The 20,752-nt window shown below is 43.2% G+C and overlaps 1 protein-coding gene across 1 annotated transcript in view; it reads right to left on the bottom strand.

Annotated features, from left to right (window-relative positions):
- Positions 1-566: 566 nt before the first annotated feature.
- The window catches only part of dgkb (diacylglycerol kinase beta), a 568,450-nt gene continuing 548,264 nt past the window's right edge, over positions 567-20,752 (bottom strand). The window contains exon 23 of the mRNA XM_033045582.1: positions 567-1,010. Coding sequence (XP_032901473.1) covers positions 915-1,010 — 96 coding nt within the window. The 3' untranslated portion in view covers positions 567-914. The remainder of the gene's footprint in view (positions 1,011-20,752) is intronic.

Below are 20,752 nucleotides of genomic sequence, written 5' to 3'. Positions count from 1 at the left end.
TCAGAAGTACAGAATTAATGGCAGAGAGCTTCGCTTCAGTGCCAGCAATTACATTGCGTGTGCAATTTTAGTCATGTGCAATAGTATTTGGGCAGATTGGGCTGAAGATTCAAGAGCCAAGTCTCCAGCCCTCTCTGTTTTGTAACAGAATCAACTGAGATTTGACAAACTGCTTCAGAAGCAACTTTCCATCATAATTTTTACTTCTAATAGGATTGAAATCTTGTTGTATGATACCAGAAATAAATTCACTGATATATTCTGCATGAGATGCTTGTGTTACTAAAGACTTTGTTAACATTTTAGTTTCAATAGAGGACAAGGAATTCCTTATAAATGTTTCCAATGTGACATAGATTCGGTATGGGTTTGCTGCATCTTAAAGTGTTTTTAATGCTGTCACTTTATCCCCTTGTCCTAATGACAAGAAAGCTTTGTAGCAAAGTCAATAGCTCGGAAGCAAAAATTGCCTCTGCAATATTTGCCAAAAGGATAAAGCTGGGAGGGTAAATCTGCTCTCAGTAAATGCTTGTTACACGTAAACTGCAAACCACATGTACCAACAATAACTTTCATGATTTAATTCTTGTATTCAATCATAGAAATGACAACTGTGCAAATCAATGGTCTACAGTAATTTAGTTTGGGGATGGAGAGGTTGTTTACTGCTTTTGCAATTAGAGGAAACCTCTCCAGCTGATCGGGAGTAATGTGATTTTAGTCGTGTTTTACCTAATTTTCTGATTATCATTGTAGGTGGACAGGAAGAACATGAACTGGGTAAAACCAGATTTCCCGTGTGTGCTTTAAAGTTTCCAGCTAAGAGCGACTCTTTCAGAGGGCAACATGTTCGTAATTCCTTGTTCTCATTCAAAGAGAAAAATGCACCAAGTTATCTCTTTCTTCCTTGGGTCTTAACTCCGAGTCCTCTTGATGATTGAAGAAACAAAGCCAGTCTTGGGAGGTGGTGCCTTCAGCATTGGGGCTTGGTTCTTGTGATTTATTGTAATCTGTAAGAAACAGAAATAGAGGGAGGAAGGAGATTCGATGAGGATAACATTAATATTGGAACTGTTATATAAAATCACAATAATAGATTGAATAATGTATATGTCATATTACTCAAATGATTTACCAATCTGAAAAATCAGGGTTTTTAATTGCTGTATTTTGGTTAAGCCAGCTAATCCCTTTTAAGACACAAAAAGCTGGAGTAACTCAGCGGGACAGACAGCATCTCCAGAGAGAAGGAATGGGTGGAGACCCTTCTTCTGACCTCGACCTGAAACGTCACCCATTCCTTCTCTCCAGAGATGCTGCCTGTCCCGCTGAGTTACTCCAGCTTTTTGTGTCTATCTTCGGTTTAAACCAGCATCTGCAGTTCCTTCTTACACATATTCCCTTTTTATATGGGTCACGTTAATAAATGAGGGCTATCAACTACAGTTGGCATTTTTTTTTTAATTATTCTATGATGCATTAGACTTTTGATAATATATTAGAGGAATTATTGTATTGTATGCCATTTGTAATTTTTGTTATAATACTACTGGTTGTAAGTTATTCTAGAATAAAATCATTCACTTCAGTAATTCTGCCCATTATTTGAAATCTGTGAAAGGAATGTCTTTTTCAGTCAATAGTGATGAATCAAAAAGAGCTAAATTCTTTTTTTTAATGAGAAGGGAGTTCATTTATAAATATTATAGTTGTGAGTAGTAATAGGCCCCCCTCGGTCATGACTGACCATGGGTGATGCATCCTGGTTGTTGGCTGCTTGCTCCAAACTTCGGCTAGCACAGCATCGCTTGTGGCTGAAGAGACCAATGCGGGAGTGACAGTCTCTGTGGCAAAGGTCACATTTGTGTGTGGTCTCTGGTTTGTTGAAGTTGCTGCGCTCCTCTCTGCGTGCCCGCTTGTCTGCCGCTGCGTTCGTCAATTTCTCTTCCCCCGTTTTGAGATGTTGGTTCAGGGTACCTCGCCACCTCGTGCAGTCAGCTGCAAGGCTTTCGCATCAATGTCGAGCGCCTTCTTCGAAACAGCGTGGAAAGAGGCACTACGGCCCACCAAGTCCGCACTGACCAGCGATCCTCGTACGTAAACACTTTCCAACACACACTAGGGACAATTTACACTTATACCAAGCCAATTAACCCACAAACCTGTATGTTTTTGGAATGGGAGAGGAAACCGAAGATATCGGAGAAAACCCAAGCAGGTCACGGGGAGAACGTACAAACTCCGTATAGACAGCACCCGTAGTCAGGATCGAACCTGTGTCTCTGGCTCGGCAAGTGCTGTAAGGCAGCAACTCTACCGCTGCGCCACCGTACCGCCCTTCTCCCAGATGGTTTTTCTGTTCTTCAGATGGTTTCTGGTTCTTTCAGATGGTTTTTCTGTTTACTCGGTATATGGTTTTTTTGATGCATATTTCACTTTGTTCTTTTCCCATCCTCATTGCAACTTTATTATTAAATAATTGGAATGAAACCTCCAATCAAGATGTAGCTGATCCAAAAACTTTATAGATTTTGTTCATGGGGGGAAAAAAATGATTAGTACAAATGTGTTTTTTGTGACCACAAAATATTAGTATTCATAACTATCTAGCCCTAATGTTTGCATATTTTTCTTCAATATGTTGGTTCTTCTGGTTACAATTGCTTTTGGTTTATTATGATAATCACCTTTAATAACTTCTGTAAGCCCAGTAAATGAACCGAAGGAAAGAAACTAAAATTAAAATGGTTGAATCCCTATCCATTCCTTTTTTAAATTGGTAACATTACCAAGGATCTGCTACACATTTTCATTTTTGTACCAATTAATGCACATGGTGCGTTAGAGAAAAAAAATCTTCGATAATAACTTTAATTTGTTTTCTAGGACAGTTGCATCAAAATGTGCTAAATCTAATCGTATTATATCACTGCAATCAGAAGTAATGAACATCAACTCTACTTGGAACATAGCAATTAAAGTATTCTTTCACACTATTAGACCAGGGACATTATTGTGTCATTGCAATTCTATAACCTGCTATGAAAATGACAGAAATGCAAAATTAAAATAAATGATTAATGGTATTTTTCCATGTTTTGTACTAATAGGTATCCCTGAGCCTTGAAATTAATAGACCTGTCAAGCTTCAGGTTGTTATAGATGGAGTGCTGAACAAAAATGGAAATTAAATATTCTTCAGACACTGCAACACGACACTTCTGAATATTTTAAATTTAATTACTAGTTACTAGATTTTTTTATCTTTTATCACTAATTTAAATGTTACAAATTAATTGGAATTTTGTCATAGTTATTTCTTTTATTTTGAAGAGCACTTATTTGTCCAGAATGTTAAAGCATACAGTGTAAATTACATGTCAATAATTTTGTAAACAACTATTAAGAGAATTAACGTTAGAACTATTTTCCTCTCCTTTTACGGTTCTCATTAAAATGTGAAATTCCTTTATGTGATCACTGTGTTATAAAGTAGTTTATTTAAACGGGTGGTCATTTACAACTAATTCAAAATTTGAAGCAAATGTCCGACAATGCTCAGTAAGTTAGTCACTTGACATAAGGCCACATATGTCACTTAAATAAGGTTCCAGTTATATTTGGCTGAGCTTTCAAGGATTTGAGGATGGAAAAAACCCACCAAGATTCTGCTTGGGTTTGTGTCCTCTTTTTGCCTTCCACTGCAAATTTTCCTCCTTCAAATGGTCACAATCATCTTTAGGATTTATTAGCTAGCTGGAGATATAGGTCTGAACTGATAAACATGAAGTAACCCAAGCATTTTAGATCTATGCATGAATACAAAATTAACCAACTACCATTAAAATAAGCATCTAAGTTGGTAATATCCAATTTTTTGACTGAAAGTCAATTATCCTTAATTAAAATGTCTTTAACTCCAAGTTAGTGACTTTTGAAAACAATCGCAGTTTCTTAAAGATGGTCCCCAAAGTTAGTTCTATGCATCTTCCGACTATCTGACTGTGTGTCACATTAGATCCTCCCAATAACAGCACTAATTACTGACAACAGGGGTTTAATTGATAGGCCGAGCAGCTTGCCTCAGATGTAACTTTTAAAACAATTTGAGGGACTTTAGCTTACACATTCAAGCTCAAAGTTATAGTTTTCTGCAATTGAAAATGAGCCTCTATTCTACCATGTGAAAAAGTAATATCACTGTTATCTACATATCTTGTTATGTTTAGTTTCATATTTGGGCATGCAAGAAATGACAAAGTATTAACAGCTGAATGTTATGAAATTATTATGCTTATGGCTCAAAACAGCTGCCTTTTTTTTTCTTGTCTTCCACCTGCCTCTGCCTTCCAATTCGATCCTTCACAGTCGCTCATCTGGCTCCATCTGCCCGTCATCCTTTACCTCTAAATGGTCCACTTATCACCAACTGGCCCCTGTCTCACCTATCCCCTCTCCTTTTTAAACTAGCTCTCTCCCCTCTCTACTCCATCCTGACTCAACCGAAACGTCGATAATTCTTTTTCTCTCCATCGCTGCTGCTGAACCTGCTGCATTCCTCCAGCAATTTGTTTTTCTTTCCTCTCTGTATTCCTTCAGCTTTTGACCATTACTGGACTACATATCGAGAGGCATCACTAAATTAAATCGCTATTTTTGTTTTCTTTGTAGGATCAAGGTACCCGCGTTAGTCCTAATGTTCGCAGTCACTGAAATATCAAAGTTTTCCAGTGAAATGTCTTTGCAAATATATTTTTAACTATTATAAAGGATTTATAAAGGATTTATAATGGATTGTATTTCATTGAGAATGGACTTAAACAAAAAATAAAATAAAAAAATGATTGTGACAAAAATAAAACACTTATGGCGGGTTTATTTTGAGCATTCTGCAATGACCACTGAGTGTGCTGCTCTTATGGGAGATGTAACATGCCCTTTGAATTTGTTATTAATTCTCTCAAATTGTCACAGGACTCAACTTTCACATTTGAGCCAATCATTCACTTGCTAACATTTATGGATTACCTAGACAGTTTCAGGTAAACCCTACATAACTGTTATATTATTCTCAGCTGCAAAATTGCTGGCAGTGAACTGAATTATTGCTCCATTATCTCACATATATTATTAGGACTTTTCCATGCCTAAATACAGGTAGTTTATCTTTGCCCACGAGTGCTCACACATCATTTCATATATTTAATCTGCAGTCCTGGATTAGTTCACCCTCATCTTGTCATCCTCGATTGCCTTGTATCTAAGAGTTGTGAAGTGAAAGCAACAGTATTGTCTGTACTATCTCCTCAAGTCAATGAACCACGTCAAGAGGAAATCTTAAATATGAGGAATAACAATGTGATGGGTAAGATCATTAGGGTTGTTGTAGAATAGAAAAGTACACTTTAAAACTGGACAAATTAAAATCATAGCAGCATAATAAATAGCACTATTTAGATTAAGTGTAAAACAAATAAAATCAAAGGACTGATGAAAAATCCAGATGATAAAAAAGGTTATTAAACAATTATAATTCTAACATGAAAATTAGGAAATGTATCAAATATTATAGTTTGATGGAGCAATAAGATGAATAGATAAAATTTGAAATTTATATAAGAAAAGGTACTACTAATTGGCAATTAATGGAAATAGAAGCACAGATAGATATAACGCTGCTTATTTTTCTGAATGCTTGGTCAGAACCCCATCAGATTTATGGAGAATAAATTCAATTGTAATTGTGGACAAGGTATGCACAAGTAAGCAAAGGTATACCTTTAGAAATCATGAACTTAAGGTGAATAACATAAAGCAGTCTTCTATTCTATACTTCCTTTTCTTAGTACAAATATAGTACAGCAAAAGCAATGTAGTTCAGCAGCTGAAGATATCTGAAGATGAATTGCAAGCTTTTCTATGTATTTCTTTGATTTCTCATTGGTTTTGTCTGGCTGGTTTTCTGAACCACACCCTACCTGCACAGTAGATGACATACCAAGCTATGGCCCAAGCCCAGCTCTTCCTGTACAGTAATAACACTGGGATCTTCACAACAATGTGGAAAGGTACCCAGGAATGTACTGGCCACAAAAGGCAGGAGTGATGTAATCCAGCTCATTACTGACCAATTAATATATCTTCACATAAAGGTGGAGGGGAAGGTGGTATTTAAGCAAATGGCACTGAATTGTTCAGACACTCAGAAACGCAAAGATTCCCCCCCCCCCCCCCGATTCCCCCCCCCCCCCCCCAGATTAATGGGATCCAATCTTGCTGGCTACACTGCAATGACCCACTTGGACAATAAGAACACATAACAATATGATGGCTATTGTTCATTGACTACTGTTCAACGTTCAACACCATTATCCCCTCCAAACTTAGCATTAAACTCAAGAGGACTGGGTCTCAGCTCATCCCTAGGTAATTGAATCCTTGACTTCCTCATCGGCAGTTCACAATCAATATTTATTGGCAACAACTCTTCCTCCTCAATAACCATCAAAATGAACGCCACAAAGCTGTGTGCTGAGTTCTCTGCTCCATTCCCTCTTCACTCATGGAGCCTGACACAGCTCTACTGCCACCTTTAAATTTGCCGACGACACCCCAACTGATGGACGAATATCAGGTAACAACGAGTCAGCGTTCAGGAGGAAGAATGAAAATCTGACTGAATGGTACCAGAACAACAATCGTGCTCTCACTGTGAGCAGGACCAGGAATCCACAAAGCTATCTTCACTGAGGGGATGGCAGTGGAAATCCGTCCTGAGCAAAGCTTTTCGATGCAATCACAGAGAAAGTTTATCAATATCTCTACTTCCTTAGAAAATTGAGGAGATTTGATTATTCTGTCAAACCTCTACAGGTGGCCAGTAACAAACATACTTACTGGTTGCATCCTGACTTGGTCCAGCAATTCGAATGCCCAGGAATGAAGTAGAATATAGAGTGGTAGACATTGCCAGGTCCATCACTCTTACTTAACATCCCACCATCGAAGGGATCTATAGAAGGCGCTGCTTCAAAAAGGAAGCCCAAAAAGGAAGCCCACACCACGCCCACGGCCACATTTCGCTACTGTCATCGGGAAAAAGGTAAAGGAACGTCAAAACCATGAGCACCAGGTTTGAGTATAGTTTCTGGTCCAGCAACCATTATATTCTTGAACACCACACAACACTAACATCAGCAACAATGAACTTCGATAACTGTGTTTTTGTATACATTATGGACTTCCAGTTCACACTATTATGGTTACCTGGTATTATGGTTATTAATTTGTTGCATTATTGATTATTATATATATATTTATCTGTGTCTTATCGCATTTATGAAAGCTGCAGCAAGTTAGAATTTCATGGTTCTGTTGCCACTACATATGACAATATGAGTCTTGACTCTTGAAAGAACAGTCTCTATTTACAGGTAAGAGTGCAGCTTGAACAATTCTCAGAAAGCGCAACATCATCCAGGGCAAAACAGCCCGCTTGATTGGCACCCTATGCTGTATACACATTCCTTCGATTGACAAACACGGCGCTGCATAAAAGCACTGCGGTCATCTTTCCAAGCCACTCCGACAGTATTCCTGACCTCTCACCCAGAAGAACAAAGGCAAGGGGCACGGAACACACCAATGAAGGTTTCCCTCCTAATTGCACACCTGATTTGGGAATATATTAGAACACTGGGTCTAAATCTTGGAATTTCCTGTACAATAACATTGTGGGAGTAGACATAATGCTGGAGAAAATCTGAAGAAGGGTCTCGACCCGAAACGTCGCCAATTCCTTCGCTCCATAGATGCTGCCTCACCCGCTGAGTTTCTCCAGCATTTTTTGTCTACCTTCGATTTTTCCAGCATCTGCAGTTCTTCCTTAAACATTGTGGGAGTGTACCTTTATCTGAAGACTTGTAGTTCACAAAGGTAACTGAACACCACCCTCTCAAGGGCAACTAAGGATGGTCAATAAATGCCAAACTTGCCTGTCACAATCCTGAAAAACAAAATCTTGTGAGGGAAGAAACCGTAGATGCAGGTTTTAACCGAAGATAGACACAAAATGCTGGAATAACTCAGTGGGGCAGGCAGCATCTCTGGAGAAAAGGAATGGGTGTCGTTTCGGGTCGAGACCTTTCTACACTCACAACTCAGTATCCCTTCCCTCTCTCTGATCACTATCCAGTGCCTTCAAGGTCTCGGCCCAAAACGTCACCCAAACGAAATCTGGTGCTAGTTAATACAAAGACCTGTCATTTTATTTTGCATTCAAATTTTTATGCTTCGAACTTCAGCTTCCTTTAAGCGGGGAATATTTTAGAATTATCATATACGGCTATTTAATTTGTTTCCCAGGGGTGAAATATATATATGTGTGTGTGTGTGTGCATGTGTGTGTGTGTGTGCGCATGTGTGAGTCTGTGCATGTGTGAGTCTGTGCATGTGTGAGTCTGTGCATGTGTGAGTCTGTGCATGTGTGTGTGTGCGCATGTGTGAGTCTGTGCATGTGTGAGTCTGTGCATGTGTCCGTGTGTTGGAAGAAGGCATGATACCACAGAGCATTAATGCAACACATTTCTACTGGACAAGATACAGATGATTACACAAATAGCAACCTAACAGGGCAAATACTCCAGAAAATCTCAGGAAAGTGACGCTGAGGTGAAAGTACAGTCATGTTCTTACTGAATAACAGAGCAGGTAAAAAAATTAATGAAACAAGATGAACCCAAACCTCCTCAGGTCGAGGAATTTGGACGCGAAGCCCAACAGGATTGCAGACAACCACTGAGACACAAGTTGAAAGGCAAACTGATTACGGACTTGTATAATGTCAGATATGATCACATCCAAAACGACATCTGTAATAACCAGAATACCTCACGTACAATAGATCCACCAGAACACCTCATTAACCATTTAAATAAATCCAAAATTCAGCACAATATTAAGCTTGGAAAATTGTTCATGTCATGAATATGTACAAGGTCGTTTCCTGGGTTGAGAAGGCAGTACAGTGAGAAAGATTTTCATGGAATAGGCCAAAATGACAAGATTGATAAGCTTCTGGAATCCGAGAATGAAATGATATAGGTTATGTAGGGGATGGTGATGTAAACTAATGTGAAGGATCAGCATTGATATTTTTACATAAAACCGTTGGCTGCAGGGAAATCCCCTCCTGCTTATGTTATTCCTGGCAACAAAAAATATCTTGTAAATTAAAAAACTGAAAGGTGATTAAGTTGACCACTGTGGAGTCCTCGTGCGATTTCTCATTGCTTCTGTATCTCAGTTATACTGACAATCAACGGCATCTTCTAACTTTCCAAATAGAGTCACTCATGTTTGTAGGGCAAGTCACACAGAATTATCTAATACTTCAGCAGACAAAGACATATACACTAAAAAGTAAGAGAGTCAGAGAGATGAAGAAAACACAAAATTAGGCTAATTGATGGGTCAAATTAGCAACAACAAACCCAGACAGACTCGGAATGAAGAGGGCACGAGATACGCTCTTCTCTACTAAGTTTACCTCATGTAACCCAAAGGCTACAGTAGAAGGTAGGAGAATGAGGTTAAGAGGGAAAAATAGATCAGCCATGATCGAATGGTGTAGCAAACTCAGTGGGCTGAATGGCCTAATTTCCCCTGATGTCTTATGTCATGCCACATATTACTCAAATACTGCATCTAAAAATATAATTTCCTGAACTAAATCCATCTAATTTACATTTGAACTAACTTGCACTGAAAAGGAAGCTCGTCAAACACCTGAATGAGAAAGTAGTGGAAGGATTGGCAGATTGAGTAAAAACAAAATAGTAGGGGAGAAGACACATTTGGACACAAATGCATACACGATTGGGCTGAAAGGCCCTTTTCTGCAGAGTTCATTCAGTAAAATTCTATGTAATTACTACTAACTACTTCCAGCACTCCTCCAGGGAGCACCAAGCCTCCTTCCTCAATGGTGTCACAATAGTCCCAAACCTACATCACTCCGCTGGATCTGTCGAGAAGTTTCTGCTGATCTGCTGGCTGCAGCTTGTCCTTCATAGGAATTATGTGAATCGTCTCCTGCTGTAGAATACTTGTTCCTTTCTGGCACTGATTGAGTTATGTGACAGCTGCTGGGGATCTTTTATTTTTGCTTTATGGAGAATCCATGGGGAAAATTACATATAAATAGCTTGGCTCTTCAGATATAATTTATTTCTCACATGTGTGGAAATTCATACATTAAGTTGATATTTTGTGTTCTGGAGCATGTCACTGAGCTGTTGGAGTTAATATTGTATGGTAGTTTCGCATTTTTTAAATATAGGTGATGTTTTGGACGATTTGGGAATTACCACATACAGTTGCCCTTTGCTTTGATGGTCATGGCTGCAGATTATCCAACCGTTTAACCAATTAATTGGATTTATTCCAACCCTCAAATCTAATTTTATCACTAAGAATACTTCTATCACATTCTAAAAATCTCTGTTAATTACAGAAATGCATAAGTTTCTGCATCTGGTTCCAGTCTTAAAAGTGGTTCAACTCCAGCTAAAACTCAGAATATAGAATGCTGGAATATCTCAGCGGGACAGGCAGCATCTCTGGAGAGAAGGAATGGGCGATGTTTTGGGTGGAGACCCTTCTTCAAACGCAAAACCCAGAATCCCTCTGTGCCTCCAAGACCTGCTGCAGCAACTTAAATTCACACTTTTGTTTCCACCTGCAATATTAAATAAACGGACTCTGTAGTATTTGGTTGCAGTTTTGCCTTAGTACAATCCATTCTTCAGATTTCTAGGGCCAAAGTTTGTTGGGGGAAAATTTGTAAAAATGCATACACAATTGGGCTGAAAGAATTTACACTTTATCAAAAAATGGCACTTTTTTCATGAACTGTTTAATAAAATACAATAAAATAGTTTTGACAGAAGGTAATGAAAATTGTATCACACAAGGTCACTAATCTATTAAGGAGTCAAATTAGTGATGGTGTAAAAAAGTTGAAATATCAAGTAATTACTTTGTCTCATTTTCACAGAATAGTGGCCATCAAAATTGTAGTACAGGATGGGATGGGTGGTAGATGTTATAATTAAAATAGAGTCAACAACCAAATCACAATGATCCTTAATTAAGACTTTGTCCATAAATTCCCCAAACTCTTGAAAAGGAAAAAACTAATATCAAAGGCCACATTGTAAGGAAGCAAATAAAAGTAAACCAGGAAGTAGAAGGAAACCAGTGACAATGTTACTTCAATACATTGCCACTGTTTTTCTCTTCTTCTTGCCAATGAAACATAATCCAAAGGAATAGTTAGATCTCAAGCCAGGTGTTGAGCAACCAGGTTGGTAAACCAATGTTTATGATTGGAGATGAAATGTTATCATTTGGAATATTTTGGTCATTAAGGAGTTTAAAGGCAGATTGTATTTGGCTAAACAACTTTATTTTCCAGTGATAACAAGAAATTCACTACATATTCACTACAGTAAAAGCTTCTTTCGATATGTTAAGGGAAAAAGAGTAGCAAAGTCAAATGTGGGTCCCTTGAAGGCAGACACGGGTTAAATTATTATGGGCAACAAGGAAATGGCAGAAGAGTTGAACAGGTACTTCGGATCCGTCTTCACTAAGGAAGACACAAACAATCTCCCAGATGTACTGGAGGACAGAGGCTCTAAGGGGGTAGAGGAACTGATAGAAATTTTCATTAGGCGAGAAATAGTATTGGGTAGGCTAATGGGACTGAAGGATGATAAATCCCCTGGGCCTGATGGTCTGCATCCCAGTGTCCTCAGGGAGATGGCTCTAGAAATAGTGGACGCATTGGTGATTATTTTCCAATGTTCGATCGATTCAGGATCATTTCCTGTGGATTGGAGTATAGCTAATGTTATCCCACTTTTCAAGAAAGGAGCGAGAGAGAAAACGGGGAATTACAGACCAGTTAGCCTGACTTCGGTGGTGGGAAAGATACTGGGGTATTTGGATAGCAGTAAAAGGATTAGTCCAAGTCAACATGGATTTATGAAAGGGAAATCATGCTTGACTAATCTTCTGGAATTTTTTGAGGATGTGACAAGTAAAATGGATGAAGGGGTGCCAGTGGATATAGTGTATCTAGACTTTCAGAAAGCCTTTGATAAGGTCCCGCACGGGAGACTGGTGACTAAAATTAGAGCACATGGTATTGGGGGTAGGGTGTTGACATGGATAGAAAATTGGTTGGCAGACAGGAAGCAAAGAGTAGGAGTGAACGGGTACTTTTCAGAATTGTCACACTGCCCTCTCCTCATTCTCATCCACTTCACCTGCCTGCCTGCCACTCCCCTCTCATCAGCCCAACTCTCCTCACCTGTTGCACTCAGTTGCCTCTGATCACCAATTAACCCGGTATATAGACTCTCCTCACCGTTCACACAGTGCCAGATTGTTCTCAGCATTCATGCAAGATTCTCCAGCGATTTCCCGACTTCCTGCCTGGCTTCGACTCTCCTTTCGTCTGTCCCTCGCTGGTTTGTTTGCATCGTGTGTTGGATCTCCTGGTGACCGGAACTTCCGCTACCCCGACTACGTCTCCTGCCTGCCCCTCTTCGGAACCCTCGCTCAATCCTGAGCCTCTGTGTGAGTACGGTGTACCCATTCCTGTGTTACTACTCTGTGTTACAGTATCGTAATAAAGTTCGTTACCAACTATACCTGCCTGATTCTGTGCTGCTATTGGGTCCAAGCTATACCCGTTACAAGAATGGCAGGCAGTGGCGAGTGGAGTGCCGCAAGGCTCGGTGTTCTGGCCCCAACTGTTTACCATATATATTAATGATTTGGAAGAGGGAATTAGGAGCAACACTAGCAAGTTTGCAAATGACACAAAGCTCGGTGGCAGTGTGAACTGTGAAGAGGATGTTAGGAGGTTGGTGACCTGGACAGGTTGAGTGAGTGGCCAGTTGTGTGGCAGATGCAGTATAATATAGATAAATGTGAGGTTATCCACTTTGGCGGCAAAAATAAGGGGCCAGATTATTATCTCAATGGGGTTAGGTTAGACAAGGGGGAGGTACAGCGAGACCTAGGCGTTCTTATACACCGGTCACTGAAAGTTGGCTTACAGGTACAGCAGGCAGTGAAGAAAGCTAATGGGATGTTGGCCTTCATAACAAGAGGAGTTCAGTATAGGAGTAAAGAGGTTCTTCTGCAGTTGTATAGGGCTCTGGTGAGACCACATCTGGAGTATTGTGTCCAGTTTTGGTCTCCGAATTTGAGGAAGGACATCCTTGTGATTGAGGCAGTGCAGCGTAGGTTCACGAGATTGATCCCTGGGATGGCGGGACTGTCATATGAGGAAAGATTGAAAAGACTAGGCTTGTATTTACTGGAGTTTAGAAGGATGAGGGGGATCTTATAGAAACATATAAAAGGACTGGACCAGGTAGATGCAGGAACATTTTTCCCAATGTTGGGCAAGTCCAGAACCAGGGGCCATGGTCTTAGAATAAAGGAGAAACCATTTAGGACTGAGGTGAGAAAAAATTTTCACCCAGAGAGTTGTGAATTTGTGGAATTCCCTGCCACAGAGGGCAGTGGAGGCTAAATCACTGGATGGATATAAGAAAGAGTTAGATAGAGCTCTAGGGGCTAGTGGAGTCAAGGGATATGGGGAGAAGGCAGGCACGGGTTATTGATTAGGGATGATCAGCCATGATCATAATGAATGGCGGTGTTAGCACGAAGGGGCGAATGGCCTCCTCCTGCACCTATTTTCTTTGTTTTTATGTTTCTATAATGAACAGCAAATTGACACAAAAGTGATACATGACTAAGATATTGAGCTGCATTCTATAGTCAACACCCAAAGAATATGGTACGTTCTGTTCATTACGCTGGGAAATGTTATCAAGGAGAAGTAGCACAGCTGGTAGAGCTGCTGCCTCACAGCACCAGACCAGGGTTCGAACCTGGGTTTATTTAGAGATACAGTGCGGAAACAGGCCCTTCGGCCCATCGGGTCTACGCCGACCAGCAATCCCTGCACATGAACACTATCCTACACCCACTAGGGACAATTTTTACATTGACCAAGCCAATTAACCTACAAACCTGTACGTCTTTGGAGCGTGAGAAGATACCGAAAATCTCTGAGAAAGCCAAAGCACATCACGGGGAGAACATACAAACTCCATACAGACAGCACCCGTAGTTAGGATCAAACCTGGGTTTCCGTCACTTCATTCGCTGTAAGGCAGCAACTCTATTGTTGCACTACCATGACGGCAGATCTTGGGTGTTGTTTGTGTGGAGTTTGCACATTCACCCTGTGACCATGTGGGTTTCCTGCAGGTGCTCTGGTTTCCTCCCAAATCCCAAAGACGTATGGGTTTGTAGGTTATGGCTTCTGTAAATTGCCCCTATTGTGTAGGGAGTGGATGAGAAAGTGGAATAATAATAATAATAATAATAATACATTTTATTTATGGGTGCCTTTCAAGAGTCTCAAGGACACCTTACAAAAATTGAGCATGTAGAGGAAAAACATGTAAGGGGAATGAAATAAATAGTAGAGACATGACTAGTACACAAAGTAAAGACAGAATTCAATGCAAAACACAGTATGAGGCAATTAATGCACAGATGAAAAGGGACGGGAACGTGGGGCTAAGGATAGGCAGAGGTGAAGAGATGGGTCTTGAGGCAGGACTGGAAGATGGTGAGGGACACGGAATTGCGGATCAGTTGGGGGAGGGAGTTCCAGAGCCTGGGAGCTGCCCTGGAGAAGGCTCTGTCCCCAAAACTGCGGAGGTTGGACTTGTGGATGGAGAGGAGACCGGCTGATGTGGATCTGAGGGACCGTGAGGGTTGGTAGGGGGAGAGGAGGTCAATGAGATATGGGGGGGGGGCAGATGGTGGAGGGCTTTGTAGGTGAGGATCAGGATTTTGTAGGTGATCCGGTGGGAGATGGGAAGCCAGTGAAGTTGTTTAACATAATAACATAAAACTAGTGTGAACAGGCGATTGATGGCAGACATGGACTCAGTGGGCCGAAAGGCCTGTTTCCGTGCTGTATCTCTCAACTAAAAGGATGAGATTGCTTGGTACTGAGGTTGAAGGAAGTGATTGGTAGAGCTATGCATGTGAAAAGTACATGAGTGAGCAGTACGAAACTTGGATTTTAAATCGGATGCCAACAGAGAAAGGATAAAATGAGATGCTCAATGGAGAATATATGCCAGAGAAGCCTCGTTGTGGGAAGTAGACTGGACCATGCTGTAATTTAAACCGAAAAGGACCACAAACCCACAGTCTGAGTGAGACAAGTGGTGAAGACAAGGATCAACACCTCACGTAGAGGGAAAGTGTCATCATCCATCAGTTAGATTTCTGTCACGGCAATTAAAGCAACCAAGGTTCCGGTCAATGGATGGCCAGGTTCTCGTTCTGTAGTGAATGATACATGGGGAGAGGTGTAGGGGTAAGAGAGAAAGAAGTACCTGATTCCCACAACTTCCGATTCTCATTCAAGCAATAAAATATATCTCAGCCTTGAAACTACTTTGTGGCTGAGCATTGATAGCTCCCTCGGATAGGAAATTCTAAAGACTAGGCCTCTCTGAAAGTAGAAATTCCTCCTAATCAATCTTTTATGGGAACACCTTATCTCGAAAACATGCCTGCCCTCCCCCAGATCTAGATTGTTCCACCAAGAAAACATCCAATAAATGCCTATCCAGTTCATAATAATCTTACAAGATTTACAATGTGTAGATGGTTTATGCATGCAACCTATAATGTAGCTACCTCAATACCACTAACCACGCCCAGTCATCTCAGTATAACTGTGATATCCTCCCCTTGTTCCTCCCTTTTGTTCCAGTACGCCTGAAGACTAGATGCAGTCAGTACTGGGACGTGTGTGACATGTGCCTTAATTCAAGACTCAGTAAAGGTTACAGTGTGTCAGACTTGACTCCTTTACATGGTGTCAGCAAGTTAAACGCACGCCTCCTGTTTATCGGGCTTTATTTGTCCCTAGTCTAACTAGTGTTTAATTCCCCATTCATCATGGCATTCTCGTGCCGCAAGCCCTCTCCCCTTGTCTTTGACGCTGACATTGCGGAACGCTGGGCTATTTTTGTGATGGACTACAACCACTTCATCAACATCATGCACCGAAATGACCCTGATGTGGTCAAAGTCTCGCTCCTGCTGAACCTTGCTGGTCCCGATGCTATGAAACGAGCTCAGGCTTTCAACTATAATCCAGCGGTCCTGGATGACAACGACCAGGTCGTCGAGCCGGCGGAATCTGCCAATGACCCGGTATGTCTCTTACGCAAGTTTGCGGAGATTTGTGACTTGCCCTCCAACCGCATATTGGAGCAGGCTAGATTTTTTACACGGAAACAGCAGCCTGATAAGCCTGTTGAATGTTTTATCGCTGACCTGCGCTACCTGGCTCAGCGGTGCCGTTTCGAGACCATGCGTGACCAGCTCACCAGAGATATCCTTGTCACCGGCATGCTAGATCAGAAGCTACGTGCAGATCTGCTGCAAAGACCAGACCTCACCCTGACTCGGGCAATGCATGCATACTGCATAGCTGAAGTAGTTGCCCCGCCACATGGGCAGAGGGGATCTGACAATCGGGCTATTAATCTGACTGGTGTTGCTATGCCCCGTCGCAAACAAGACACCTTTCGCCCTATGCCGCGGCCGACTTATGCCCCTCGGGTCCCGCTTGTCAAGAAGTGTCCCAACTGCAATTATATCCACTCCATGCAGTCGCAGTGCCCAGCATTTGGCAAAGCTTGCAATTTCTGTAGGAAGATGAACCATTTTTCAGCTGCCTGTCGCTCCCGTGGGAACGTTCCCCCAGCTCCTAGACAAGTTTTAAACAACCTTCAGCAAGTTGATAACGAATTCGATTCCCAGTCTTCTGTCGACACTGCCCTCGACTCTGAGCCCAGCAATTCCATGGGAGATGCCAGTGTTTACACTCTCCTTCATGGCCGATCTCGCCTCCCCGATCCTTCTGTGCTCATTACTGTCAACAACAAGTCCTTCACTGCTAAGCTCGACACGGGGGCGAAGGTAAATGTTATGTCAACATCCCTATTCAAACAGATAAGAAATAATGAGCTGTTGACTGCTGATCGCTCCATATTGCGTGCTTATGGGGGAGAGGAGCTAACACCTGTGGGCTGTGTCCACTGTGTGCTGCAGAATTCATCCCGTGACCTGTCGTTTTTCATTCTTGACTGACTCTGTTGAGCAATCAGGCCTGTCAGGATCTCGGTCTGGTGTCTTTCGACCGTACTGGTCCACGAAGTGCGTGTGATGCTGAATCCACTCTCCGAGTACCCTGACCTCTTCGATGATAAGCTGGGGAAGCTGCCACTTGTATACAAGATCGCAACTGACCCATCGGTCGTACCAGTGGTCCGTGCTCCACACAGGGTGTCGTTTGCCATGAAGGGCAAGGTCGAAGCCATGCTGAAGAACATGGTTAAAATGGGGGTGTTGGAAGCCGTCAGCGATCCCACCGAGTGGGTCTCCACCATGGTCGCCACCATGAAGAAGGGTAAGAACGAAATACGGGTGTGCATAAACCCCAAAGATTTGAATCTGGCAATAAAACGTCCCCACTACCCTATGAGGACTGTAGAAGATGTTGCTGCCCAGGTCGGTCAGGCCACGGTGTTTTCTGTTCTCGATGCCAGGAGCTCGTTCTGGCAAATACCTCTAGACAAACGCTCCTCAGACTTAACCACTTTGGGCACACCCTTCGGAAGAGTCAAGTTTTTGCGGATGCCATTCGGCATCAACTCCGCTAGCGAAGTGTTTCAACGCTCCATGGAGCAACTGTTTGCTGGTCTGCCGTGTGCCATTATTGTGGATGATATCCTGGTTTATGGGAAAGATGCTGCTGAGCATGATCGCCATCTCCGACGGATTCTAGACCGCGCTCGCCAGATCAACTTAAAGCTTAACCCGTCAAAGTGCAGGTTCCGTGTAGCTGAAGTACCCTATGCTGGCCACATCTTCACGGCTCACGGGCTGAAACCTGATCCGCAGAAGACCAACGCTATCTCCGAGCTGCCTGCCCCGACAGATGTTACCAGCCTGCAGCGTTTCCTGGGCATGGTCAACTATTTGGGGAGGTTTATCCCCGACCTCAGCGAGTTGAGCTCACCCCTGAGGCAACTGACGAAAAAAGACATTGCCTGGTCCTGGTTTCCCCAACACCAGCAGGCTTTCGACTTCCTCAAAACAAAGCTGATCAGCACACCGACTCTCAAGTTTTTCGATCTGCAGCGTCCAATTGTGGTTACGTGTGATGCTTCCCATTTCGGACTAGGTGCTGCCTGCCTGCAGCTCTATGATGACGGCTCGCTGCAGCCCATTTCTTATGCCTCGCGAACCATGACGGACACTGAGCAGCGCTGTGCACAAATCGAGAAGGAGCTTCTTGCGGTTGTGTTCGCTTGCTCCAAGTTCAAGGACTTCCTTTTCGGTACCAAGTTCACCGTCGAGACGGATCACCAACCCTTGGTGACAATCCTCAACAAACCCATCCACATCGCTCCAGCCAGACTACAGCGAATGATGCTACAGCTCCAGCGGTTCGACTTTCAGATCGTTTACAAGAGGGGCACCGAGATGCATGTGGCTGACGCGCTGTCCAGGGCCCCCCGGTCCTCCTGCGACAGACATCCCTACAAACAGGAGGATCTGCAGGTACTCAATGTCAACTTTGTTCCCTCTAAGCAGCTGCCGTGCCTGGTTGAGCACACCGCCAACGACCACGACCTGCAACAGCTCGCAGCTGTCATCCAGCGAGGGTGGCCAAGCAAACGAACCTCGCTGCCTGCTGGTGTCCACCCTTTCTTTCTGGTTCGAGATGAACTAGTGCTCCGGGACGGGATCATCATCAAGGGTCACAAGGTGGTCGTCCCTGCCTCCCTGTACGACTTGTACTATAACGCTGCCCACATGGGGCATCCCAGAGCCGATGCCACTGTCTCACATGCCCAAGAACAATACTATTGGCCTGGCATGGCCAAGTACATTAAAGCCCGAGTAGCCTCCTGTCCTGATTGTAACACTCTTGCCCCACATCAGCAGCGCCAGCCACTTCTGCAGCAGCCTGCGCCTGCCATGCCCTGGACCTCGCTGGCTGCTGACATATTCGAATGGCGTGGAAAACAATACCTAGTGTTGGTCGACTCCTACTCGAACTGGTTCGAGGTGGACCTTCTCCCTGCTATCACCTCTGAAATGGTCATCAGTAAGCTGCGCCGACTCTTCGCCACTTTTGGGTCCCCGGTCCGCTTACAGACCGACAACGGCCGTCAATTCACCAGTGCAGAATTTAAAGCTTTCGCTGTGAAGTGGAACTTCACTCACTACACCAGCAGCCCTGAATACCCGCAGAGCAATGGCCTGGCCGAACGTGCTGTCCTCAGTGCCAAGAATTTGCTTGAGCAGTCTCGTCTCTCCAATGGTGACTTCTACCAGGGTCTGCTAAACCTTCGTAACATTTCCAGGGACAATACCATGCGATCCCCTGCCCAACGTCTGATGTCCCGCGTTCTTCGCCCACCGATGCCGATCGCCCAGTAATCCCTAGTGCCCAAGGTCCTCCAGCCTGCTGCCGTCCAGCAACGGATTGCTCAAAGGCATAAAGTACAGCGCCGCTCTCACGACAAGTCCTGCCGCCCTCTCTCACCACTACTGCCTGGCCAGGTCGTCCACATGCAGACAGTCACTGGATTCTCCCGACTCGCAACCGTGGTTGGGGTGGACAATTCACCCAGATCCTACTTGGTGGACTTTGAAGGAACTATCTACCGCCGTTGTCGCCAGCACTTGTTGGCTGTCAACGAGCCTCAGCCTCCTGTGGCCCCATATGCTCCTCTGTTGCGTTTCGAGCCTCCCACTACTAACTACCCCTCAGCTCCCTGCATGCCCCGGTCAGTCCGCTTGCCGCGTTCTCCTCCCTCTGCCCTTCCGGTGTTCTCCTCCCCTGCCAGCTCTCCTTCTCCTCCTTCTCCCCCGTCTCCTTCCCCTGGCTCGCCTGTGCCGGTCGGGTCTCCTTCCGCATTCCCGGTTGGGTCTCCCCGGCTTTCTCATTCCCGGCTGATATTGCTCCTCCTCTTCTTTCGGGTGGGGAGGGTGAGGGTGCCATGCGCACTCGCTTGGGTCGGGTTGTCAAGCCTCCTGTCCGTTACGGTGATTTCGTTTAGATTTGCAGGTGTTGTATAACCACCCTGCCACTGTTATGACTTCAATTTTAAATTTCTATGGGAAAGGATGTAGATGGTTTATGCATGCAACCTATAATGTAGCTACCTCAATAGCACTAACCACACCCAGCCATATCAGTATAACTGTGATATCCTCCCCTTGTTCCTCCCTTTTGTTCCAGTACGCCTGAAGACTAGATGCAGTCAGTACTGGGACGTGTGTGACATGTGCCTTAATTAAAGACTCAGTAAAGGTTACAGTGTGTCAGACTTGACTCCTTTACACAATGATTGCCTCATATTTTCCAAAATCCAGACACCTGATTGCTTGGTACTGAGGTTGAAGGAAGAGATTGGTAGAGCTACCCTGAGGGTAATTCTGCTCACTTTTTCCCTGCAGAACAATTCATTCACCATAGGGGTCAATCTTGTAAACCTTTGCCACATTATTTTTAAAGCAAGGGTGTTCTTTCAATATGTGCAGCAAAACT

The sequence above is a fragment of the Amblyraja radiata genome, chromosome 2, assembly GCF_010909765.2.
Source record: "Amblyraja radiata isolate CabotCenter1 chromosome 2, sAmbRad1.1.pri, whole genome shotgun sequence".
Taxonomy (NCBI): Eukaryota; Metazoa; Chordata; class Chondrichthyes; order Rajiformes; family Rajidae; genus Amblyraja; species Amblyraja radiata.
This window is presented reverse-complemented; position numbering and strand designations above follow the sequence as displayed.